This window comes from Podarcis melisellensis (genome assembly GCF_964234715.1).
Source record: "Podarcis melisellensis genome assembly, chromosome: 9".
Lineage (NCBI taxonomy): Eukaryota > Metazoa > Chordata > Lepidosauria > Squamata > Lacertidae > Podarcis > Podarcis melisellensis.
This window is the reverse complement of record NC_138541.1, coordinates 55568826-55593442: the sequence shown is the minus strand read 5'-3', so window position 1 is coordinate 55593442 and position 24617 is coordinate 55568826. Positions and strand designations below refer to the sequence as shown.

The following is a 24617-nucleotide window of genomic DNA, read 5'->3' as shown; positions in this document are numbered from 1 at the left end:
AATTTGCACTGACACATCCCAGGATCCATGAGCAAGGAGTTGCTGGTATGGGTCTTCCGTCTCCTGAAGAAACAGCAACCAGTAATGCTCCAAAATGGTTGGGTATCTGTTGATCTTCTATTTTTATGATTCTTAATGCTCAGAAATGAAACTTTCCCTCTTTTTGCAACTTCCCAAAAATGCAGCCCTCTTCGGTCTTGAAGAATACCAGCTGAAATCAGTATCGTTTTGACACGGAATGCATGCTAACAAATCACTCTGCAGTCTTCAGCACTTATTCAGCTTTCATTTTCTTTATTATGCAAACCTGGGTTGGTACTAATAAATCTTACATTGCTTTCTGCCACAAGAGTACAGTTTCATACTCTAAAATGGGTTGCCTTTTTTTTCATCAGAAGTCAATACAGCTGCAATTCAACAACATCAAAAAGACTTTTCCAACTAAAGTTAACTTTATTTAAATTGGGGACCACCAAGCATATCCCACTCATTTCAGTTTATCACATCTTCCACTTAGATATTCAATGTTTGCTATGCATTATAAATCAGATGAAGCATTTTGGTAATAAGGTACAAAAACAAAATTGTCTTCTGCACACAAATGCTGCAATTTTATCACAGGAAGCAGATGAACGAAGCAAAGACTCTTGAAGAAATGTAATGTTGGTAAGCAGATACTATCAGAAGCTGCTTATCTTCGTAGCAAACGTTAGCCTTATGTGAATCCCACTTGAATTCATTTAATTAAGAAGCTGTAAAGAACAAAAAATAATAATGATTAAATTCAAGGGGGGAGGGGAGTGCACATGTAGCTTGGCTTCTTGCTCTTGGAAAGGAGATTTACCACCCTTTTTAGGGGTGTGTATGCTTGTGTGTTATACATAATCACACACAAGTCCAAAAAAGAGCCCTGCTTGATGAGACCACAGTCATATCTGGTCTAGCATTCTCTTCACAGAGTGGTCAACCAGATTCCTATGGAAGCTCGCAAACAAGATACAATTGCAACAGTACCCTCTCATGCTCCTGTTCCTTAGCACCTCAATCCCCAGAGCCCAACACTGGAGGTAATATATAATAGTTGACTGGTAGCTTATCCTCCATGAATATGTCTAATCCCCCTTTAAAGCAGCTATCACGGAGGGAGCAAATTCCACAGGGTTATCCTATGGTAGCTTTTGCTAGCAAAAACATTTCTTATATAGGATGAGACACCCGATTTTCACCACTCCGCTGTATCCATTGCAGCCTTCTGTGCCCTATCCCATCCTTTCAGGAGGTGGTCCAATCCCTCAGAGCTCTTGGGAGGCACAGGGTAGCTGCATGGGGTTGGGAATTAGTGAAAATCAGGTGCGCTTCCACTGGCAGAAAGTCACAACTGGATACAACCCATTGTTTAACCATGCTTTCTGTGAATTGTTTCCTTTTGTCTATTCTGAATCTCCCACCATTCATATCCATCCATTCACAGATTGATTCCTTTATTGAGGGTAAAATATTGTTAGGTCTTGACAGTGTTGCACCCAGATCCACTCTGAGAGCATCTATAAATGTTATCGACATTTGTGCAGATTTCCTTCCACATAGACTTGACTGTAGATCTTAAAACTGTCTCTCTCTCCCCCCCCTTCAAAAAGTAAAGTGAAGCAGTTCCATTTAAGCTCCTTCTCTGTCCTTGAAATCTCCTGCTGAGACATGCATATGGGGAAAAAGAGGTCCCCTGAGAGCAGTGTAATATTAATGCCAGGAAAGGCCAGACAAGTTTCATAATTTCACCCTGAAGAGATCAGAAAGTGGCTCTGGAAAGCTGGCTATTCATCCCCAGTGAGATACACTTACAAGACCATGCCATGCAATTTGCATATCTGTAAACTTGTAAAAAGAAATGGCAGCCCCAAGGCATGTGGGAGGGATGAATAAAAGATAAAAATTTCCAAGCAATTTCTTTCCCTTTATACGATCATGTGATTGTGCATAGGGAAAATTAGCTGCAGGCTCTGTTTAACTGAAGTTAACAGGTGGGCATTGTGCAGCACTTTAAACAGACTTCAGTAAAACAGAACCTCCAGCTAATCTATCAAATGCTTTAACTAAATGGAATGCTGATGTGATCGGGCAGTTAAATTTAATGGCTGTGTTTTCCATTAACCAAAAAAGGAGTGATTTAATGAGCACAAGTACTAATGGGCATGGACTGCTACCTCCAAGGTGTGTGTGTGTGTGTGTGTGTGTGTGTAAATAAATGGCAGTAATGGATACCTGCAGGAAGAGCAATGACACATGCATAACAATTGTAGTATTGGGAATTCAAAAATGGAAGTCACAAAAACTAATCCACCGGCTCCATTCCACAACCAAAGAAGATTTCCCAGCTTCCCCTCAAATCCAGAGTAAAATAGAGGGAGAGACATTAAGAAGCATCAGTGAAGCAGTGGTGCTGCAGTCAGATTTCCAAGTTAACTGCTTATAAATATGCTTGCCAAAATGTCAGGATTGGCTGCAGCTTCCAGGGTGGCAAATCTAGATTGGCTGGCATGCAATGTATGCAAAGGGTCTAGCTCTTAATCCTAGTGTGATCCAATGCGTACACATGGGTTTTGCATCTCAAGAGCGTGTGCCATTTGCTTTGGGTTTGTTGTGTGACGTGATATTTTCCGAGTAATCATTTAATAGTTCATGTTTGAGCTATGGTGTCATTATATAAACATTACAAATCTGAAGTGAGTTTCTGGTTATGAATTTTTCACATTTCTAATGCAGCACAATATATTTGCTCCTCTTTTCTATTAATCTGTGGCTGACCTGACACTTTTCCTCCACCTTTGGGCCCAGCACTCAGCTGCATGCAGGGAGATGCAGATTGGTTTTCATGGCTTCAACAATGAGTCTCCCACACCTTTCCATTGAGAAGAATCTGACCACAACCGTCGACTTTGGTCCAACAATGATTACATATTTCTACAGATTATTTATGGGCAGTCTATCTATTCCTCTGCCTTCCCAAGCAGCCTAACCTCCTTGCGCATGCACCTGGTATCAAGTTCACACATCACAATCTCTGATCAGTCCAGTAGCAATAATCATGTCATTCTCCTCCCCTCCCCCAAATATAATTCTGCGTCTATAAACAGCAAAGGTCTGTCAACGTATACCACAATCTATTTGTGGTATTCTCAAATATTCTAACAAGAGTGATGCAGTCAAAGGATACATGAAATGAACAAATCTTAAATATCTGATTAGTCAGTTTCAAAGTACTGTGCCCCATTTTTGGCACACTAGAAGCACATAACTGAGAATGCAATTTCAGAAAAGCTGGATTTTTCCCCCTCAGGAAAATTAAGTCCAACATCCGTTTTAGCTTGCACTAATTGATTATATGGACTGAAGATCTGATTACATAGGGCAGTGGAAAATCCATGTTCTTACTCAATCATACAGAAAGCGGAGAGGAGGGGTACGATTTGAAGGGCAAAGGTCTTTGCTTTCTGTTGCTGACCTCTTCATGTGATTTGATGCCTTCCTCTACCACCACAATGGTGAAGAACTTTCTTTTTCTTTATAAGGAAACTATTATTTTGAGCATTCTATTACTGTGATGACCCGAGGACGATGAAGATAAGCTTCTGGCTTCTTCCTTGTAGAAGAACTGCTAGTAGTTTATTCAGGGCCCTCCTAGCTGAAGTACTGCAGTACTGCTATCTCCCCAACCATAAACGCAAAACAGCCTTTGGCCTCCCAGGCAGTTCCTCCAGTGAGGCAACACCAACCACAGCTTACAGCTGACACTAGTTCCCTCAAGAGACCATATTCTTGGTCTGAGCAACAAGAGTGACTGATTTTGCTAACTTCAGCCAAGAAGCCCTCCCACCCCAGGGTCACCGTTTTATTCTTTCAGCTATTCAAAGTTTTAAAGCCACAGGTGGTTTTTTTTTGGGGGGGGGATCAGTTTACATATGGATTGCTGCCTTCAATCCTCAACTGGGAAGGGTTCAATCTATCTTTTTAAAGGAAGGTTTTGTACATATGATTCTGTGTGGGGAATGCAACTTTATATCATGAAGTGGGCATATGAATGTAAAGCGTGAATAAATGCCCTGAAATAATGTCTGCACTTGCATTTTTCCCTCTGCCCTTCTAGTTATAGCACTTATTGGCCTCAGCCTGGGAATGCTGGACATGAAAAAGGAGATACTTATGCTGGGCTTCTCCACTGAGGTTTTGGGTATTATAACATAAAGGAGATTCAACTTTCTGTTATCCAGAGGCTAACAGGCCTATATTTATACCATCTGAGAACTGCAGCCATGCTTTCCACTATTCTTAAATAATATTCCAAATTATAGAATTGCTAGAGCTCCATAGTTGCAGACATTAGCTATTTACAAAACTAAGAGAGCACAATGTATTGCTTTTTTTTGTTTTGTTTGCTAACTACTTAAGTAAGAAAGATTCAGGGGTGTATTGTTATTTGAGAAACAGAATATGTGAACCACATCCTTTTATATTGTAATTGGTACAAGGAGTCTAGAGAGAACTTGATTCTTTATTAAGTATTCTACCCAGAAGACCACTGAAATTCTAGGATCTTACTGTTTTAAGTGATTCCACTTATGTTACTGAACAGGTAGCGATTCCCCCCTCCTTAATCTCAATACAAATTAGGAAACAGATGGTAAAATACATTTCCTGTTGACACTTCTGGAGCTAACTTAGTAGGAGACTGCTTTTAGCCAGCAGGGCTCCCTTAGAACTGTCCAAGGTACTGTATTTGTCTGCTCTCAGATTTGATAGGCCACCATCTAATTCTCCTGTAGCCTCAAGCTCTCAGGCAGGTACAAAATCTTGTGTAAGCAACCATATCTAGTATGACTGAAGCTCTTCAAATATAGAGATTCCTGAGAATATTTGAGGGTTGGATTTGCATCTCAGAATTCTCACTGCATCATTATTTTTAGTTGCAGAGTCCCATTTGAAAATATTGTTCCGAATATGCAGATGTCAGGGGAGAGCTGGGGCACATGCTCTCAGGGGATGGTTGGTCCTGCTCCCTTCTCAATGTGTGACTAAAATTGGGAACAATGAACCTGCGGTCCTACAAATGTTGTTGGACTGTCAACTCCCATCAGCTCCAGCCAATATGACCAATGGTCAGGGAAGATGAGAATTCAAATCCAAACAACTCCCAGAAAGCCATAGGTTGATCTATCCTTGATCTAAATGCATGGAAGCAGTGTCTGATAGGTAGAGGAAGTAAAATGTATTTACACAATTGCCCAATCAGGATTGCCTCAGTTCTGTATTTTGCCCAACTCTGATAGAGCTTTAGATGTGAGGGAGTGTTATCAACTGAGGACATTTGTGGGAACACAAAATATGTCTGGGGAAAGAGGCAGCATAACAGAGGGACAACACCCAAGCAACAGAGACCAAAACAAATGAATAAGGTCAGAGTGAAATGATGAACAGGAAGCTCAGTGCCTTTCAAGACTTGCTCTTGCTCAGAGTGGCCTTACATTTTGAAAATTACTGTTCAAAACTATGACTATATAATTCAGATTACAGAAGCCCTGATGAGCATTTAAGCCTCTCTCTCTTTTTTTGATAGGTGAAATTTTTTTATTGAAGAGAACACATGGGGCATATCTATATAATGTATTATAATACATTTTACTTACATGTTATCGTTATTTTGGTATTCGTTTTGCACTACTGAGTTTGTGAAGTTATCTTACATAGCACTTAAAAAGAAAAAAAGTAAGAAAGCCAGCCTCATTTGCAGACTCAACTTTCTCACACTGCCATTTCTAGCCCATTTTTCTTTAGATGATCAAAAGCAAGAGTAACCATCATAGACATAGTAAAGGATCCTCCTACAATTTTTATGTATACGGCCATGTATAAAAAGCAGGGGCTGGGGATGATAGACAACCTCCCCCCCAATCTTTCACTCTTGATTTATTTTTATTTGATTTCATGTTCAAAGCATATCACTTCATGGAGATATGCGGCTTAAGACAAGTGGCTTTTTGTTCCCTTTATTGATGCAGGACCAACCATCACCTGCTTCAGGAAAGATTAATATGGCTGTTTGGTGTTATGCAACACATAATGTGTTTAAATATCTGTGGTCTTAGGGTGGACTTTGTTTTGGGGTCTACATCTTTCAGAATGCAGCCTTCAATTTCTCTTTACAATCAATTATTTTAAACACATGCAAATAGAAAGATTCAGTTTTCCTTAGTATGTTTCCATCGGAATGAGGGCTAGGCATCATCTGGTGCATGTCTTTTATGGAGTTCTTGTCACCTCATTTCCACAGTTAGACATTGCGATTTAGGACTGACCCCATCCTGGCTAATAATATAGAAGGTCAACTCTTGTTGGAGCTGAGTAACTAAACAGCACATTGTGACACTCTGAGCCCACATTTAGAACCATTCCACCACTCATCTGTAGCTGATGCATGTTAATGCTATTCTTACTAGTTGGCAGGATGAGGCAGATGTGCAAACCAGCAGTGGCTGAGCTTTCTCTTGACTGCAGGCAACATGGTCATCATATGGAGCTTCATCTGTCAAGCATGCTTCACTGTGCATTTTTTAATCCTTAAAATGTTAACTGCTGTGGGTCTCAACACAGCTTGGAGTCCATTTCCCCATTCATATGCAACAAGTCCAAAAAAACCCATGTATGTAGAGAAGCATCCTTGTAACCTACTTTATCTTAATACCAAGGCCAACCTGGCAGCCTCAAGCCATTTGAGACAACAAAGTGCTGCCTCCTTATGCCAGTGGTGCCCTAAGCTCCCCAAAGGGACAATGCTTAGGTGGGGATGAACCTTAACAGGGTGTCTAACTTTAGTAGAACAGTGTAGCAGCAGATCTATTTTTTACATTGAATTTATATACCGCCCTACACCCAGAGTTCTCAGGGCAGTTCACAGAACAAGTTCCAACCACTTCACACTGGAAGGGATTCCTTGGTGATTGCCCTACAGCTGTAAACTCCTCATCCCTTGGGTTCTCAGGTCACCTTCTCTCTTCCTTTGAAAGATGCAGGAATACAATTTGGGTTCAGAAGAAGTAGGTGGTAAATAATTTTAAAAATCCTGTCTAGTAGTCCAGTTTTGTAGTCAGGCTTGGAATGGGAGGAATTAGTTGACATATCTGTGTCCCTACAGATGCTGTTGGACTCCAACTCCAATAATCCCTAAGCACTGGACATGCTGGCTGGGACTGATAAAAAATAAAAATAATATTTTATTTATTTATACCCCGCCCTTCCCGGTTCAGGGCTCAGGGCGGCTAACAACAAATTTAAAACACTTAATTGATGCTACAAAAAAGAGAAGAATAAAATATGGTATAAAACGCAAATAACAATAAAATCAAAAATCAATTTAGGGGGGAAATCCATCCAATAAACATTAGACGATCACCAGGGCTGGTTGGCTAAATTAGTCCCACTTGGGCCAGCGAGGAGACCAAGGGAGAACCAGTTGTGGGATCTGAGAGCAGTCAATCTTCACAAAAAGGGGAGGGGGAGGAAGGAAGGGGAACTGAGGGGAACTGGAGTGCAACAATAGCTGGAGGGCCACAGGTCCCCCACCCTAAATGATATGGAAGCCTGGCGATGTGGTTGGTGAACAAAGGTCAGCCTACTCCAAGGCAACAGCTGTAGTAGAGTAAGAAAATATGGAATAAAAGAATAATAACAGTAAATAATAGATGCAACTTAAGTTATGCTTGAGCAGCTAATGACATCAAAAGATGGTTAAAACCCCCAAGATACTTTTTAACACAGGGTGTTTCAGTTCTGTCTGTTGTGTTTGGTGCACAAGACATTTATTTTTCATTAAAAGTAATGCAAGTTACATGCATGCCCGGAGGAGATTTAACCTAAAGGAAACAGGCAGAGGGGCAAGACTGTAGCACAGCCACTCATGATTACTGCAGGAGACAAAATTGATTTCATGAAGAGCCTAATGAATCCAGCAATGCTTTGCTCAGGGACTATAATACCCCCAGAGAGTTGGGCAAAAACTCCCCAAGCAGAAGGGTGTGATATTAGATGACTTTGACACAGCACTGAAGCAGGTAACTAGGCCAGAAAAGTTATAAAATATTGACTCAGGAGCTAGTAAATTTAGCTGTAAAGGCTGTTGTGTTGCTAGCCACCAGAGATTCTCCAGACAGCACACCTGAAGACTAACTGTTGAATATGCCATTCAAATTACTTGTAAAACAATGAGTAGGATAATATCTCTTTTTTTAAAAAAAAAGTATATGAATTAAGTTCAAAATGAGCCTCAAAATATTAGTGGGGATTTCTCTCCCCCTTCCTCTCAATGGACCCAACAGATTAGGAAAGAAGGAAAGGTAAGAAAACAGGTAAAGAACAATTCTGAAACTGCCTCTTTGTTTTAAGTTCAGTGCCTCCTGACACAGTAAGAAGTCTAAAAAAAATGCAACAAATTTTCAGGGGCACAGGTCAAAAGTCAGTTGTTAACTGAGCAAAGGAATGATCAAAGATGTGAGTTCAGGATATCTCCCATGAGCCAGAAAGTTGTGAAAAAAAGGTGTTTTAAAACTTTGTTCCTCCATTAGAAGATCAGTGATGGCAGAAAGACTTGCTTTGAAAGGAGGGCCATAGCTCGGTGTTCCTGGGTCCAATGCAAAGTGCTGTTTTTGACCTTTAAAGCCTCATATGGTTCAGGAGCCCTGTACTGAAAACTTTCTCAGCTTGGTGGATTGGATCCTGAACACACAGCCCACCTCTAGGGGGCTGCTTGCCAATCATCTTATATCCCCATGATGTCAGGTGGCCGGCCCACTTCGTCTTTGCAGCGTGGTGCGTGTATCAGCTACGCTGTGACGGAAGATTCCAGCCAATCAAATCAGTGCTTAGAGTCAGCACCAGTCAGAAGCTCTGGATCCCAAAGGATGGAACTCACTGCCAATCAGCATGAACTCCAACCCTGCTTTCAACAGGGATTGACGCCACTTAGGAGATCTGACTGGGAGCTTCTGAGCAGAACCAGTAGCAATGCTTGCATTTGGCACCAAATATAAAAGCCATTGAATACAAACCCTGCTTGCCAAGGAACAACTGAGAATACATTGCAAAGCTCCTGATTGTACCTTTGCAGCCACATCTTTACCTGCCTCACACCTTAAGGTAAAGGTAAAGGGACCCCCTGACCATTAGGTCCAGTCGTGGCCAACTCTGGGGTTGTGGCACTCATCTCGCTTTATTGGCCGAGGGAGCAGGCATACAGCTTCCGGGTCATGTGGCCAGCATGACGAAGCCGCTTCTGGCGAACCAGAGCAGTGCACAGAAACACCGTTTACCTTCCCACCGGAGCGGTACCTATTTATCTATTTGCACTTTGACGTGCTTTTAAACTGCTAGGTTGGCAGGAGCAGGGACCGAGCAATGGGAGCTCACCCCGTCACGGGGATTTGAACCACTGACCTTCTGATCGGCAAGTCCTAGGCTCTGTGGTTTAACCCACAGCGCCACCCGCGTCCTGCCTCACACCTTACATGGGCCAAATTAAGACCCCTACAGGAGCTTCTCCACTGCTCACCGCTTTCCCATATGAATCTGCTTGGATTCTGAGAGTATGATCTGACACCCTGCTCGTTGTACCACTTCTTACAGAGAATTGAATGCTTCTCCTAAGTAGGCTCACCTGCTGCCAACTTTGTCACTCTTTCAGCATTTTTGTTTTCCCAGGCATTTGGGTAGCAGTAATGTCTTCTCTTCTCATGAGAAGACTCCCTGGAAAAGACCCTGATGCTGGGAAAGATGGAGGGCACAAGGAGAAGGGGACAACAGAGGACGAGATGGTTGGACAGTGTTCTCAAAGCTACCAGCATGAGTTTGACCAAATTGTGGACAGGCAGTGGAAGACAGGAGTGCCTGGCATGCTCTGGTCCATGGGGTCACGAAGAGCCGGACATGACTAAACAACAACAACAACAATGACTGGTTGTTTGCCTCTCTTTGGTGGTCATCTTGAGTGGGGAGGCTTTGATGGGAATAAACCTTTTCATGCAATTATTATATTCTGAATATGTTTTTAACGTGGTTTCAGCTTCTGGTTTGGCCGGAAAAAGTATCTGAATGCACGGTTCAACCCCTCTCAGACTCAAACATACCACAGTCAAGTAGTCCAATGTATCAGAACCATTTCTCAGAGTCCTCTCCAAAGAACATATCAAGATGTTGCAGAAATTATGTTTCCACCCTGCCGAGTTTTTCCAATACTTTTAGTACAAAACTCTGACACACATGGAAAGCTCTTTTGAAAACGCAGATAAGTAATATTTCATGCTGCTTATTGATTTTTTAAAAAATAAAAAGAGATACAAGCTGAAAATATTCATTCAAGGAAGAGCTAGTAAGAGACAGGAAGGAGATATAAATATTTTGCATTGTCTTTTATGTAGTTCCCTCATCTTTCTAGATCCAAGACTTGAAATGCATTTGTACCATATTACCAGGGCTCAGCAGCTCATGGATTCCATAGTTTTAAGGAAACAGAGGTGGTTAATGTTTGATTAAGAGAGTGATGACAAGAGCTGTGTTTGATGCCCTGTTTCTTCCCATACTTGTTTTTCCACCCGTGGTGTGTGGTCCTCTTCTTTCCCCTGGAACCTTGTTGTAGCATCCCTTTCCAAATACTATTCAAATACTTAAGCAGATTGAAAACAGAAGTGTTTTTCTGTCACCACCTCTGACTGCCTAGTAGTACGAGGGCCTGAAACCTTCTCTGGCCCACAGCTGTGAGTCAGGCTTTGTTAGGGATGGACAGATCAGTCTATTTCCAATCTTTCACATGTGCTCACGGATAAATTCATTCAGTCTTGTTTCAACACTCAGTCTGTGATTATCATCTTTAATCTGCATGAGAAATCACATTTTCCCCCAAACAAGAATCTATTATGCAGTGAACACTAGGAAAATATGCTCTCCTCAGAACAACCTTTTCCTTGACGGAAGATCTTTGGATCCCATGGACATGTGTTGCTGCTTTGATCGACTGAGAGTCAAATCACCATGTGATGGAAGAAATCTATCATATCTTCTAAAATGCTATAAAAACAATCATGGGATTTGACATCAGTGGCTCTGAAGAGAAAGTTGTGGCTAACTCTTTTGCCCAGTACCCCTTTTCACTACACCATTTCTCCCCAAGCTGCTATTTGCCCCAAAGGAGAAAAGTAGCACTACAGAGACCCTACATGGCTAATAGAAGCTTCAAGGTGCAATTTAGATCAGGAAAATTGTGAAGATTAAACACTAGCTTACCCACAAACTACTGCTCTGATCAAATTCAGAGCCCCCTGTACTTGCTTTAAGATAGTAAATCATCTTAAGCCTACACAACAGTTCGCTTTGTCCTGAAAAGGCCCTAAATCAATATGAATGGGATGATAATTTTCAGAATGTTGGCCCTAACACAGCAGCATTGGTCTGCAACTTAAATTCATCAGAATGCCACATGCATACTTAAAGTCCTCTGAACTTACAGTGTGGCGACTGTCTACAGTTTTCATACTGCATTTATATTTTGCCACCAACATCACTTGTAGCAGGCACAGAATCTTAATGGAATTTGGTGGTATTTGCAAACTTTTAAACAGCCAACCTGTTATTTCAGTTGTGCTATGCTCCATACCTCAGGTGGCATTAAACTAAGGAGCAATAGGATTTCTTTATGTTGTATTATAATTTTCTCTCATTTTTGTACTATAATTTTCTGATTTGCTAAGGAATACCTGACAGCTCCGTTTTCTTTGATACTGGTCATGTTTGCTGCTGTGGAAAACTTGGGTGAGAGCACATTTCTGCAGGAACTTGCAGGAGAACATTTCTGTAATAGTGCAATGCTGCTTTCTATTATTCAGAAGCTACAGCTAATTTCCTCTATGAATGGAGACAGCATTCTAAGCAAACAGCTGGTTTCCAGATACGGGAAAGGATGTTGCAAAGTTACACTTTTCAGCTAAGTATGGTGCATTATTTTTACCCAGCGTGTACAGTTCTGAATTCATCAACTGATCACTGTTCACATACTTTAAGGACCACAGGGCCAGAACACACCTGGAAAACCTATGGCTTCATGTGCAGAGCCTAGGATAATTGAGGCATCAGTAATTTGCAAACTCCAAAACATAGTCCATACCTCCCAGAATAATATTTAGATTGAACTGTAGCAATACCACCAGATTTTACACTTCTCTGAATACTGCAATGCAGTTCTCAGCTTATCAAAATGCTTTAAAAAATGTGGAGTTTGCAGAAAATATATATATTTAAAATAAATCCTATGTCCTTGCAACATTGTAAGCCAGGGCTTGGTACCTGAATACAACGTTTACCTGGAAATACCCTTTTCAGTTGCATCTTCAAGCAGGAAGACTTCTTCATGTGGTATGACTAACAAGATGAAACTGCTTTCTTCACAGTTTAGCCTCATACAAGCTGGCATCAGCTACTACACAAGCTCCCTCTTTGCAGATTAAGCACTTCCTTGTTTCATACACCAGAGTGCATGTCACATTGCAAGAAGGCCACTTTTTATTTACTGTTTACCTTTGTACAGGGACTTGCAATATTTTCCTGCAAAACCAAAATGCAGTAAGTGTGTGTTTTGAAGTTGCTGGAAACCACAGGAGGGGAAAGTGCCCTTGTGTTCGAATCCTGCTCGCTGGTTTCCCACAGGCAGTCGTTCAGCCCCTATGAGAACAGGATTTTGGACTAGATGGGTCATTGGCCTCATCCAGAAGGCTCTTCTTATGTTCTTATGCAGTGATAATCCAAATAAACACTAGAGATGCCAGTACAATTTACCTGTTCATGGATTCATTAATGTCCAAGTAGAAAGCTGGGAGCAGGCTGATGGCTGAAAAAAGGTGATCTGCATGGATAGGGTTTTTTTGTGCGACTTACCTGTATGGGTAACCATGGTACTTGGAGCGGAATATCGACAACAGGAAACTGAAGAAGAAAACGACGAGACCCAATCCCACCAGGCATATAACTGGGGGGAAATAAAAAAGCTGATATATTCAGTATTAGGTACAATCACTTATATATTGAAATATACAAGGTTAGTTAGGATGTCTCTAGGCAGTAATTTGTTCCTCACCCATCTAACTGGATTGCCTTGCCTCAGGCACTCTGGGCAGCTGGGAAGTGGGGGGTGTGTACATGTTGGAAAGAGGGGTTGTCTTTTTTTTTTAATTCTTTTTTTTACAAAAAAAAAACCAGAATTCCAAGAGATTATTTTTTCTCGTTATCACAAATGACAAGAAAATTGTTGTTTAAAAAGAAAAAGGGAACTAAAGGTGGCAACCTACAAAACGTCTCAGGGTACCCAGAGAAAGCAATAAACTTGAATTATGTATTTCAGGGAACATCATTTCAGGTATGTACGTCAGACCCTTTGGCAGGCGAAAAAATACTACATCTTAATTATCTATTGCCACAGGTTGGCAAATTCACAGCATCCACATGCCATGTAATTTTTCTTGAAAGGAGCTGGCTGACTCAGCCAATTCAGATGCACTTGAGAGCCAAACTAGAAGAATGTCATTCACTGAATCAGCAGCTGCATGAATGGGATGTTAGAAGTCAACTGCAGGCATGGAGGGCTGATCCAGACTGGAAGGGAGGTAACAGGCTTTAACTGGGGAGTGGGGGCTTCTGGACCTAATTCTGGCCCCACCCACATGTCCTACACATGACATCGTACATCTACAAGCAGGACATGGGCACAATGAAATGCAACAGAATTTTTTCTTCATAACATGCTCTCTTCCACCTAGATCAGTTCACTTTGTACGGTATTGAAAATGTGGGATACAGTCTCAGTGCTCTAGGCATCACTTTTTGCATACAGAACCTTCACTAGGGTTTTGTACCATCCATTGGTTAGATATATATTTTACATGAGTACTGATGACTGTAAGACACTTGCTTAAATGTGCATGCATACATAGGGACTGGTTTTTGTTTTTTTGAAGGGTAGGGAGGAGTGGAGATTATTCACAAACTGGGGAGGATTAGCTGGTAGCGAGAGCAACATTTTCTTACCTTTGTTTCGGAACTAGTACAAGTAGTGACAGCAGCACTGCTGCTCCTGGTGGCCACCTTCTGACAACCACAATTTCTTCTCCAGAATTCCCCCTTGGAACAATGTTGTGTCATGAGGTAGCCTTATTCCAGAACATTATTCCAATGGGAATAATTGGGATGGGTGTGTGGCAGCCCCTATTGCCCTTTCCCCCCACAATGCATCTTGGAATTTTGCTCAGTCATGGCATAACTGGAAGGGACACTGTGTGTGTGTGTGTGTGTGTGTGTGTGTGCGCGCGTGTGTGTGTGTGAAACTCTGCTCCCGCTACACGACAATCCCTCTTCCCAGCTGCCCAGAGTGCCTGAGGCAAGGCAATCCAGTCAGATGGGTGAGGAACAAATAATAATAACAAAAATTCCCAATTTGCCTCTTCCCATTTATTGCAAGCTGAACATTCCCAACAGAAGAATGTTCACTGCAGCCCTAAACAGGAACTCAGAAGAAAGCGATCTGGAAAACATGCTATTTTTTTTTTAATTACCCAATCTTTCCTATTTAGTAACATCATCACTTTTACACACACAAACAGGGCTAGTATCCAAAGAACTGCACAGATAGTTCAAGGGGCACAACAAAGTTTTATACTTCTATTTTTCATGCTATATAGCAAGCTGATGTTGAAAAGACATATCTCAAGCAGCTATTTGGATACCTGCCTGTGTCATTAAATAATATCGGGGGGGGGGGGGGAAAGCCTATTCACAAAAGCACACCAATATGTTCACAAATGAATAAACGCATTTGCAAGTGCTCGTGAAATATGTATGAGAATCTGTGAGCTTCCACGTGGAATGCGGTAATCAAGCGTGAATCAGAATCTCTGAACAGCAACCATAAATCGGCCAACCACATTAAACATCTTACTTCTCCTTTTCCCAACATCTCCTTTGGAGGTAGCAGCTTCATTCAAAAGAACCATTCCCATGGTGATAGCAGCATCTATATCGTTGTTGTCAAGGAAACAATAGAAATGCGGAAGTCTTACAAAGCTAAGCAGTGCATCTTTAAACTTGGGTTATCAATTTTATGATTTAAAGAGGGTTAATTACATTCAGTGTATGGGTTGTAAAAGTTCACAGAGCTGTTCAGAGAGGAAAATGCATTAACTAGTGATTATTTCTATGTATCTTCCACATTTTCAGAGTTATTTTCCTCTTACCTACTTTTAGATTTCTGTAACTGGTTGGACTAGACTAGCAAAAGCATTAAATGAATCCAAGTACCCTAATGGTGCTTTGTTAAATTAGGTGAGTATCGTAAAGCCTGCAAACCTATGAGATGTCTGGAAACCCATGTAACAATTCTGGTAGTACAAAATGAATGTCGCCAGGAGACAGATACAGGGTGCATAAAAATAATTACATTAATTCTCTGATTAACTGATGCATACTAAAGCCATTTAGATAGCACACAGTATGCTGTTTCCCAACCAATGTTTGCAAGATGGATAGTATCTGTCTAATGTGCCACAAGAACAGAGTAAAATCACTGCAGCGGCAAGTGTTTTCACTCACTAGCCATTTTTAGACTCTTAATTGCTAGCTTTTACAAATGCAAACAAGCACATAATGATAAAATAATTTTAACTAATTTGCCAGAATCCTAAGCCATTCACATAATTGTTTGAAAACGTATCCGTGAACAGCAACTGTTACTACTGTAATTAACATCTGTTCTAAGCAGTCGACATACAATTGATGTATCATGGGAGCTGTATCCATTTCTAGCTCCCCACCCCCCAAAAAAGGTCTACCATTTTAGAATTTAGCCTCTTTTCTTTCTCTGTTTAATAGCCTTGTTAGTATCTGTAGTAACTAAACAAATATATCCACTGGGCACCACGCTCACTGTAAACACCTTATATTAACTAAAGTGCACTTTTTGACTTTAGGAGTTTTGTATTGCAGCTTTTTATGAGTCTGTAGCTGTTAAGAACACAACATCCACGAATAATGACACCGGAGAAAGCATGTCTAAATTAGTTTAGTGAACTTAAGACTGCCAAGAGCTGGGGGGGGGGGGGAATGGCATGGAAAGGTGAAGCGAGTTATGCTCTCACTTCGGAATATCTCTTGCCACTTTTCTGTGTGGGAGTTGTAGACCAGCCCAAGTTGTTTCATTCCCTGGGGAGCTAGTGGAGTGAAAGGTGGAATGATAGGCAGCCGAAATATATGCAGGTTGCCCAAAGAAGCGCCATAAATTTTCAAAGGGAGAGAGTCGTGCATGTGCTTAACTCTCTTTGATTAAAACAAGCAGGGTTTTAAAGTGTTCAAAGACTGGTTGGATCATGCACTAAGTTCAACATAAGTCATCTCTACCATGCTAACCCCAAAACATTGACCAGCTTGGGGCTTCTGCCATGGGCAAACATAAAACAGAGGAGTTCTTGTAGCACTGAAGATTATCAAAACTTTAAAAAATACCTGAATTCTGCTGTTCATAACAAAGCAAATGCTGTCAATGCTAATTCCTCTGTGTGTATCTTTGGCTCTAATCACAGTGCTGTCCACATTCTGTCCCCGTCTCCCCACCAAACATGAAGTGATTTTGGCATATCATCTTTACTTATCTTCCCAGTTTGTATCAGGAAACTGACAGGGTTACTTGTTCTCTATATTTATTTTATTTAGTCTCCTTGACAGGTCTACAGGGAATAGTAAAAAAGATTATATATATATATATATATATATATATATATATATATATATATATATATATATGCAGGTTTTGGTGTCCTCGGGTGTCTTCCCGTGTAAAAGTTGGGGTGTCTAGGCGACGTTTCGACGAGGTCTCACTCGTCATCTTCAGGCTGGTGCTTTCGGCTTCTTGTTACTGGAACAGAGCAGGATCTCAGTGTTTGAGTTCCTATAAATACTGTTGAGGGGGTGTGGTGTATAGCCTCCAATGTTCTGGGCAGAGAGGAAGTTCCCAGGCTAGTGTGCCTTTTCTTCTTTTGTTCCTTAATTACTTGAGGGATATCTTGAGTGATTTCTTGAGTGATATCCTGAGTACCACTTAGGTGGGTCATTAGGTGTGGATTAGTTGCTAAAGTCTTTGTGTCTTGACCTCTTGAACTTTGTGAAGAGTTTTTCTGAGAAGATGGCTGTACTGCACTTAGTCGTGCTCTGGCTTGGCTCTTTAACATGGAACATCACCACAAGAGAATAATCATGGAAGCCATCGAGATAGAGAAACACCCTCACAACATGAACAAGCGTGACGACACATCCCGCTTGCCAGACATCTGGAAATTAGCCCTCCCCACAAAAACTGACACCAGATCCAAAGGCACACAGAACGCCATCACCAATCAACCACACCAGACCCAAACCCAGACCCTCTCCACAGATAAATTACAGACACCATCCAGTAGCCAAACCATGGTGGCACCTCCGGATGCTGCACCCCCCTGCAATCCCTACACAGATCTGGCTGACACAGGCCACAAAACCACAGCTCGCCCCTATACACGAAGCCAAGCCAGAGCACAACTAAGTGCAGTACAGCCATCTTCTCAGAAAAACTCTTCACAAAGTTCAAGAGGTCAAGACACAAAGACTTTAGCAACTAATCCACACCTAATGACCCACCTAAGTGGTACTCAGGATATCACTCAAGAAATCACTCAAGATATCCCTCAAGTAATTAAGGAACAAAAGAAGAAAAGGCACACTAGCCTGGGAACTTCCTCTCTGCCCAGAACATTGGAGGCTATACACCACACCCCCTCAACAGTATTTATAGGAACTCAAACACTGAGATCCTGCTCTGTTCCAGTAACAAGAAGCCGAAAGCACCAGCCTGAAGATGACGAGTGAGACCTCGTCGAAACGTCGCCTAGACACCCCAACTTTTACACGGGAAGACACCCGAGGACACCAAAACCTGCATTCCTGTACCCGTGAAAATCTACGAAAGCAAATATATATATATATATATATATATATAAAATACAAGCAGGCAACATCCTCTTAAGTATTTGGAAAGGCACACAGGAACCTCCAGGTTTCATGAATGTAGATTGGTCTGTCTCCCTACACTTACAGTGCAATCCTACATTTGTCTACTCAGAAATTAATTGCATTAAGATCGATGGGATTTATTCCCAGGTTAAATGTGTGTACACACACAGTCACACACACACACTCACACTTATTAGAGCTATGAACTGGCTCCATCAAAATCCTAGCTTCTGAGTCGAATCAGGGTGACTTGTAGAGTCACAATCAGCCAGAGTGAGTTGAGACAGGCCTAGATTGCATCAGGTACACCCAGGGCAATCTGCAGTTATTGAAAGGGGAGGATAGTCAAACACCAAGAAGAGGGAGGAAGAAAGAGACACACGCAAGGAAGTATGCATGCTTCTCCCTCTTCTTCCCTCCTGACTGCATGTTTAATCAGGGTTTTAAATCCCAATTATAAACTGTGCAAGGCCCCTGATTTGGTTTGGGGTGGGTCACATCTGGAGTGGGTTGGCTCCGAATTGTCCCTGTATTGGATTGGGCAGGGGTATGCACAGACTGCAGCCTTAGCTGATTGTGTGCATTCAAAATGAATAAATGTACATGATTTTGCTATGAGAAAAAAATGCAACAATTCTAATGAAAAACAATCATCATTCTAGATGATAGACATGTGCTGTGGCAGCATGCATCATCGTCAGGCAACATACTTCCTTCTCTCCCACATGAGAAGCAATGCCATCTGCGATGTTTGTAAGAAGTTGCACTACTTTATTTTTAATTTTTTAAAGAAAACCTGCCACTTTAATAATTGGGATCATTTTTGTCAGTTCAAAACATTTTGAAATCAATCAATCAACTAACCATTGCAGGCTTTTATTTGTTTTTTAAAGAGGGATGGAGAACTACCCCCAACACCCACCCAATAATCTGTTGCGGCACTAAATCAATCACGAAAAAACAGGACTCTTAGGAAGGAATTTTGGAAGTACTTGGAACTTCCTGACTACTGACATTAGGCAGGTGCAGTGATTGGAAAGCTGATTTTGAAAAGGAACTAGTTCTAGTTCATCCTGTTCAAAAAGGAATTTACTAGTCCCAGTTTATGCTTTTATAAACCAAACTATTTCAGTTAAAGTTCATCCAAATGTAGCTTGGATTGAAACCTCATCCTCAGCAATTTCCCCCCAGCATTCAGAATGTTACAAGTGGCTGCGCAGGGACTAAAAAGAAATAAGATGCCATACATGAGTAATACAGGCAGGCAGGAAGTCAGAAGGTAAAGCTTTCCCCACAACTGTATTTCCATACTAGAAAAAGCTAGCCCTGCTTAATATATGCCAGCCACTCAGCAATTAAAGACACAAGGCACCAGTGGCGTAGCGTGGGGGGTGCAGGGGGGGCCGGCCGCACCGGGCGCAACATCTGGGGGTTAGGGTTAGGGGGCGCAAATCCACGGGTTAGGGGGTGCAAATTACTTGCCTTGCCCCGGGTGCTGACAACCCACGCTACGCCACTGCAAGGCACCAATGCCTTTGTTCCTGTACTTCTCACTGCAAGCTGTTCCTGTTGGAAGGGAACAAATTTCTACAGCAGGGAAGATACAGGAAATGTCTCACATTCCTTCCTTCTGATTGTTTAGCAACAGTGACTAAGAACCTTTGCATCTGCCAAATTTGGCTTAAAGTGTTACCCAACATTTTGCTTGCTTGCTTTGTAGATGCTCAATTGACATTTTAAAAAATGAAAGCAAAGAGTTTGGGGAAGTGGTGGGGACATCTGAAAACCTGTAAGAAGCTGCACTGATGCACTGAAGATTTCTAATGCATCCATTAAACTTTAGTCCTCATGCAGGCAACAGAAGACAAGTTTTAGGCCATTAATAAAACACTCGCAGAACCAATGTTTTGTTTGAAGCTGTAAATACCAGGGGAGGAAGTTTCAGAAGGATTTTGCTCCTAATAATAATAATAATAATAATAATAATAATAATAATAATTCATTATTTGTACCCCGCCCATCTGGCTGGGTTTCCCCAGCCACTCTGGGCGGCTTCCACAAAGACCAAAAATACACTAATATGTCACACATTAAAAACTTCCCTGAACAGGGCTGCCTTCAGATGTCTTCTGAATGTCAGGTAGTTGTTTATCTCTTTGACATCTGATGGGAGGGCGTTCCACAGGGCGGGCGCGACTACTGAGAAGGCCCTCTGCCTGGTTCCCTGTAGCTTTGCTTCTCGCAATGAGGGAACCGCCAGAAGGCCCTCGGCACTGGACCTCAGCGTCCGGGCAGAAGGATGGGGGTGGAGACGCTCCTTCAGGTATACTGGGCTGAGGCTTCCAGAAATGGGCAGTGCAATGGGAGGGCCAGTTCTTAAAAGATAGCTGCTTTCTTTCTGAAACCTCAATTTGGGTTGGAAGGTAGGCTATGATCCAGAGGTACTTACTTAAATCAGACAGATGGTGAGATTTACTTAGGCCTATTGATTTCAACGGGCCTACCTCGAGTATGACTGACTCACATTGGCTATCAGCCACTGTTTCATTTGAAATCCAAAACTTAAGGAAATGACCTTCAGCGATGCAAGGGGCATTGGCACTTCTGGCCATGTAGTTAAAAAGGCAGGAAAATAAAACTGGCAGAGTTGCTCATTCATTGTATGTAAACGGGCAGACACTTGGCCTCCTTGTCCTTCAGGCAACTCAGCTGGAAAATTGAAAAAGTAAAATCTCACTGAAAAACCAGATGCTACATCTGAGCCGAGATATCCCGAGCAAATAAATTACGAACGTATAAATAAATAAAAGGCCATTGGCTCACTAAGAGTTGGCCACTTCAAGTACCCATTTTAATTTGTAGAAGATGAGCTTTAGGCTAAAGCTAAAGCTCCACGATGGGTTCGAATCTAACCCAGGTCATTATTTATTGAATCCATTTATTCATAGGGTAATAATTACCAACATTTATCAAACCCTGGCACCATGGAAGAGGTCAGCGGCTGGAAGCGTGGCCAACGAGGCGGAGAACGCTGCCAGCTTCCCTACACTCAGAGACTCCTGATAGTTGCATAATCCCCCCCTTCAGCAGTGGCTGGCATTGGCTCAAGAGATAGCAGCATCCTTTGGGAGGAGTGTGCCGTGGCGGCAATGCAGCATGTCAAGAGTTAGGCGCCAGTAGCAACTTCCAGGCTAAGCCTCTTCAAGCTCCTGCCATTTTCTGATGTCGAAAAGCAAGCTAAGAGCAGCGGCTGAAGGAACCTGTCAATTAGGTCTCCACAGGGCAGCTGCCAGTTTGCTCAGTCTATTCTCTCACCATGATTGGCACCATCCAGTACCTGCCAAGAAAGGCAAAAAAGGCACTCTGACCAGCTGGCAGTAGAGAGCATATTTACAGCCCGAACTATAAAACAACTGGTTTTATATATGCTGCTGGAGACTCCTTAACATGATATGCTTTAAGCATGGTGGAGATGGGAGATACATCATTCCCTAGCAACATGCAAACCGAATGTTCCCTTCTGCAGAAGATAGGAAGTGGTTCACATCCCAACTGATGCTCTGCTAGAATTCGGGGGTTGGGGGTAGCAATGTCCTTGAATGCCAGAAATTGCAACAGAGCTATTCTGCCTAGTAATTCAACAGAATTACAACACCATTGTGAAACAGCCACCGAGAAATGATCTGATATAATTGAGGCCTCTTCTGCACCCTCTTATACAGAAAAAAATTATTCCTAGTGCACTCAGACAAACAGTTGCGGGTCATCAATTAACAGGTGTATTGTGTCATAAGCCAGACAAATCAGATCTGAATACCTACTGGAGAACTTTCTGCAACTTTTGACTACCACACTTTTTAATTCCCTTAATGCTGCAGCTTAAAATATTGCAGGACTAGTCATTAGAATTTGTTCCTGTGCAATGTTTGCTTAGCTTTAGAGCTCTTCTTTCAAATTCTGAATCTCTGATAGTCTAGTACGCTTAGGCTTGACTCAAGTGCTCAATCTGTCTCAACCTGCCGCTCCTGTCTAGGCACTCAGTTCACAGATCTGCAAATTGTTAGGAGGTTTGCTGCAGAGCACTGAAAACTCAAAGGCTGCGCATGGCAGTAGCTTACATATGAACTACACAGTGCACAGAACTGTCATATTTTTCAGTTTAAGAGAAGTCAGCACAGTGTGTGTGTGTGTGTGCGCGGCACGTATGTGTGTGTGTGTGTGTGTAGGGCATCAGATTTAGAAAAAAATATATTTAACACATACTGTATTTTTCACTCTATAAGACGCACCAGACCACAAGATGCACCTAGTTTTTAGAGGAGGAAAACAAGAAAAAAAATATTCTGAATCTCAGAAGCCAGAACAGCAAGAGGGATCGCTGCGCAGTGAAAGCAGCAATCCCTCTTGCTGTTCTGGCTTCTGGGATAGCTGCGCAGCCTGCATTCGCTCCATAAGATGAACACACCCATTTCCCCTTACTTTTTAGGAGAGAAAAAGTGAGTCTTCTAGAGTAAAAAATACGGTATATTGTTGACTTCTTCAACAGCTTTGACACTGATCACATTTGAACTACACGTTCCCAGGGACATTGTAGAGAACCATCTACCATTGTATATGACATAACTTACTTTTTAGGTGCTTGAACTACTATGGCCCTTAGATCACTTAGGACAGGGCCGAGAAAACTGTGGCTCTCCAGAGGTAGTTGGACCAGATGCACTATCAACTTGTAGAACAATCAGATATTCCGTCATTTTCTACACCATTTAGAAAAGTGTAATTATTGAAAACAAGGGCCTTTGTCACTTGTCTTTAGCACTAATCAGGAGACATAATTCCAATTGAAATATTAAGCAGTAAATTTAAGGATGTTGTTGTTTTTCTAAAGGAACCACCCTCAAGATAAGCTCTTATGAAGCTTGACTGTTTCTGATGATCTCTGAAGTTGAGAACTTATATTCTATCTAAAGCCATCAGACCCGTGAAGGTAAAGATTTTAAAATCCATTTCAGCCCGGTCCAGCTACAACAAGCAGAGGATGGAACTACAGCTGACTGGATGATAGACCACTGATTTTCAGATCTTTCCCTTTCGGTGAGATAACACCTGGGCTACTTAGAAAGGTGCCAATCAAACTGGTTGGAGAAAATAGGTTTTGAAAAGCTTGAAAATGAGAACCCAAAATAAAAGTTGAGACACGGATTACAATTACACTTTTAAAAAAATCCCCAACTATGTGAAGTAGAGGAGAGAAAACATTGATTTGTTCTCTGAAGAAAGAAATATTTTGTAGTCAACACTTCAGAGAAGTGGAAACGGAAGTATATGGTCACCCAAGGAGAAAGTATATTCCCCCAGTATCTTTTCCTTTATTTATTTATTCTGCTGCTTATTTGGTTTGGCTATTCTTATGGGGTTGCTTTTTTCCTCCAGTTATATGCTTTATTCTTCCATTCCTGCCACACCCAAAAATGACTGCCCACTTTCCCTGTCTCTTATATACGGAAGGTCACCTCAAAACATTTGAACAGCTATACTCCTCTCTTTTCCTTCAAGTCCCTTTCAGAACTAAGCTTTGTGAAGCCTTAGGCTCCTTTTCAGTTGGAGAAGGCCCATGGCTCAGTGATACAGCTCACGCTTTGGGTGAAAAATTTCCCAGGTTTAATCCTTGGGAATCTCTAGGTAGAGTTGGGAAAGACTCCGATTAGAGAATGTGGAGATCTTCTGCCAGTCTCAGTGTTTTCCAAACTTGGGTCCCCAGCTGGTTTTGGACTACAAAACCCATCGTCCCTGACCATTGGTCCTGCTAGCTAGGGATGATGGGAGCTGTAGTCCAAAAACAGCTGGAAACCCAAGTTTGAGAAACACTGGTTTAGATAATACTGACTTGCTATAAGGCAGCTTATGATGTTGCCTTATGTTAGCCAAACATGCCAATATGTTTGCTGGCTGATATTCCATTCATCAGTCATACCTTCTTCCTTTTATCCATTACCTCTCCCATTGGAAGCTTCTCAAGGGCAGGGAACTATTTTTTTTTAAAAAAGTTTATATTAGCTAAGTGCTATCAACGCTACCAATTTTTATACCCAGACTCTCTTGAAGTTCAGCCTATGCAGCAGGACACTTCTGTGTTAAAACTGACCTTAAAATACCTCATTAGTAAACTAAATAGCTTAGTTACCAACATTTTATCTGCATTAACAGTATTTTAGAAAGGAATTATTGGGGAGTGGGGAGGAGGAACCCTGCAGGTTATTGTAAATCCCCACAGTAACGACCTTCAGGTTTATCACTTGCTATACAAGCAAATACATTGCTTAAATGGAAAAGTCTTTTGATAAAGAAAATATTTATTACTTGAGCCGAATTAAGTGGAATGTTATTGCAACAGCAAGTATGAAAACAGCACAGATTACAGTTGCTAATCTTCAGCGTTCTGGTGCGAGAAAGCCTAAGCAAGCATTGTGAACAGCTTAGGATAAAAAAATGTGTGGAGAATA

At 41.7% G+C, this 24617-nt stretch overlaps 1 protein-coding gene across 1 annotated transcript in view; it reads right to left on the bottom strand.

Moving 5' to 3' along the window:
* Nucleotides 1-274: 274 nt before the first annotated feature.
* Nucleotides 275-24617, bottom strand: part of TUSC3 (tumor suppressor candidate 3) — a 123918-nt gene continuing 99575 nt past the window's right edge. The window contains exons 8-10 of the mRNA XM_081924600.1: nucleotides 15017-15091; nucleotides 12964-13054; nucleotides 275-752 (exon numbers count right to left, since the gene is read on the bottom strand). Coding sequence (XP_081780726.1) covers nucleotides 737-752; nucleotides 12964-13054; nucleotides 15017-15091 — 182 coding nt within the window. The 3' untranslated portion in view covers nucleotides 275-736. The remainder of the gene's footprint in view (nucleotides 753-12963; nucleotides 13055-15016; nucleotides 15092-24617) is intronic.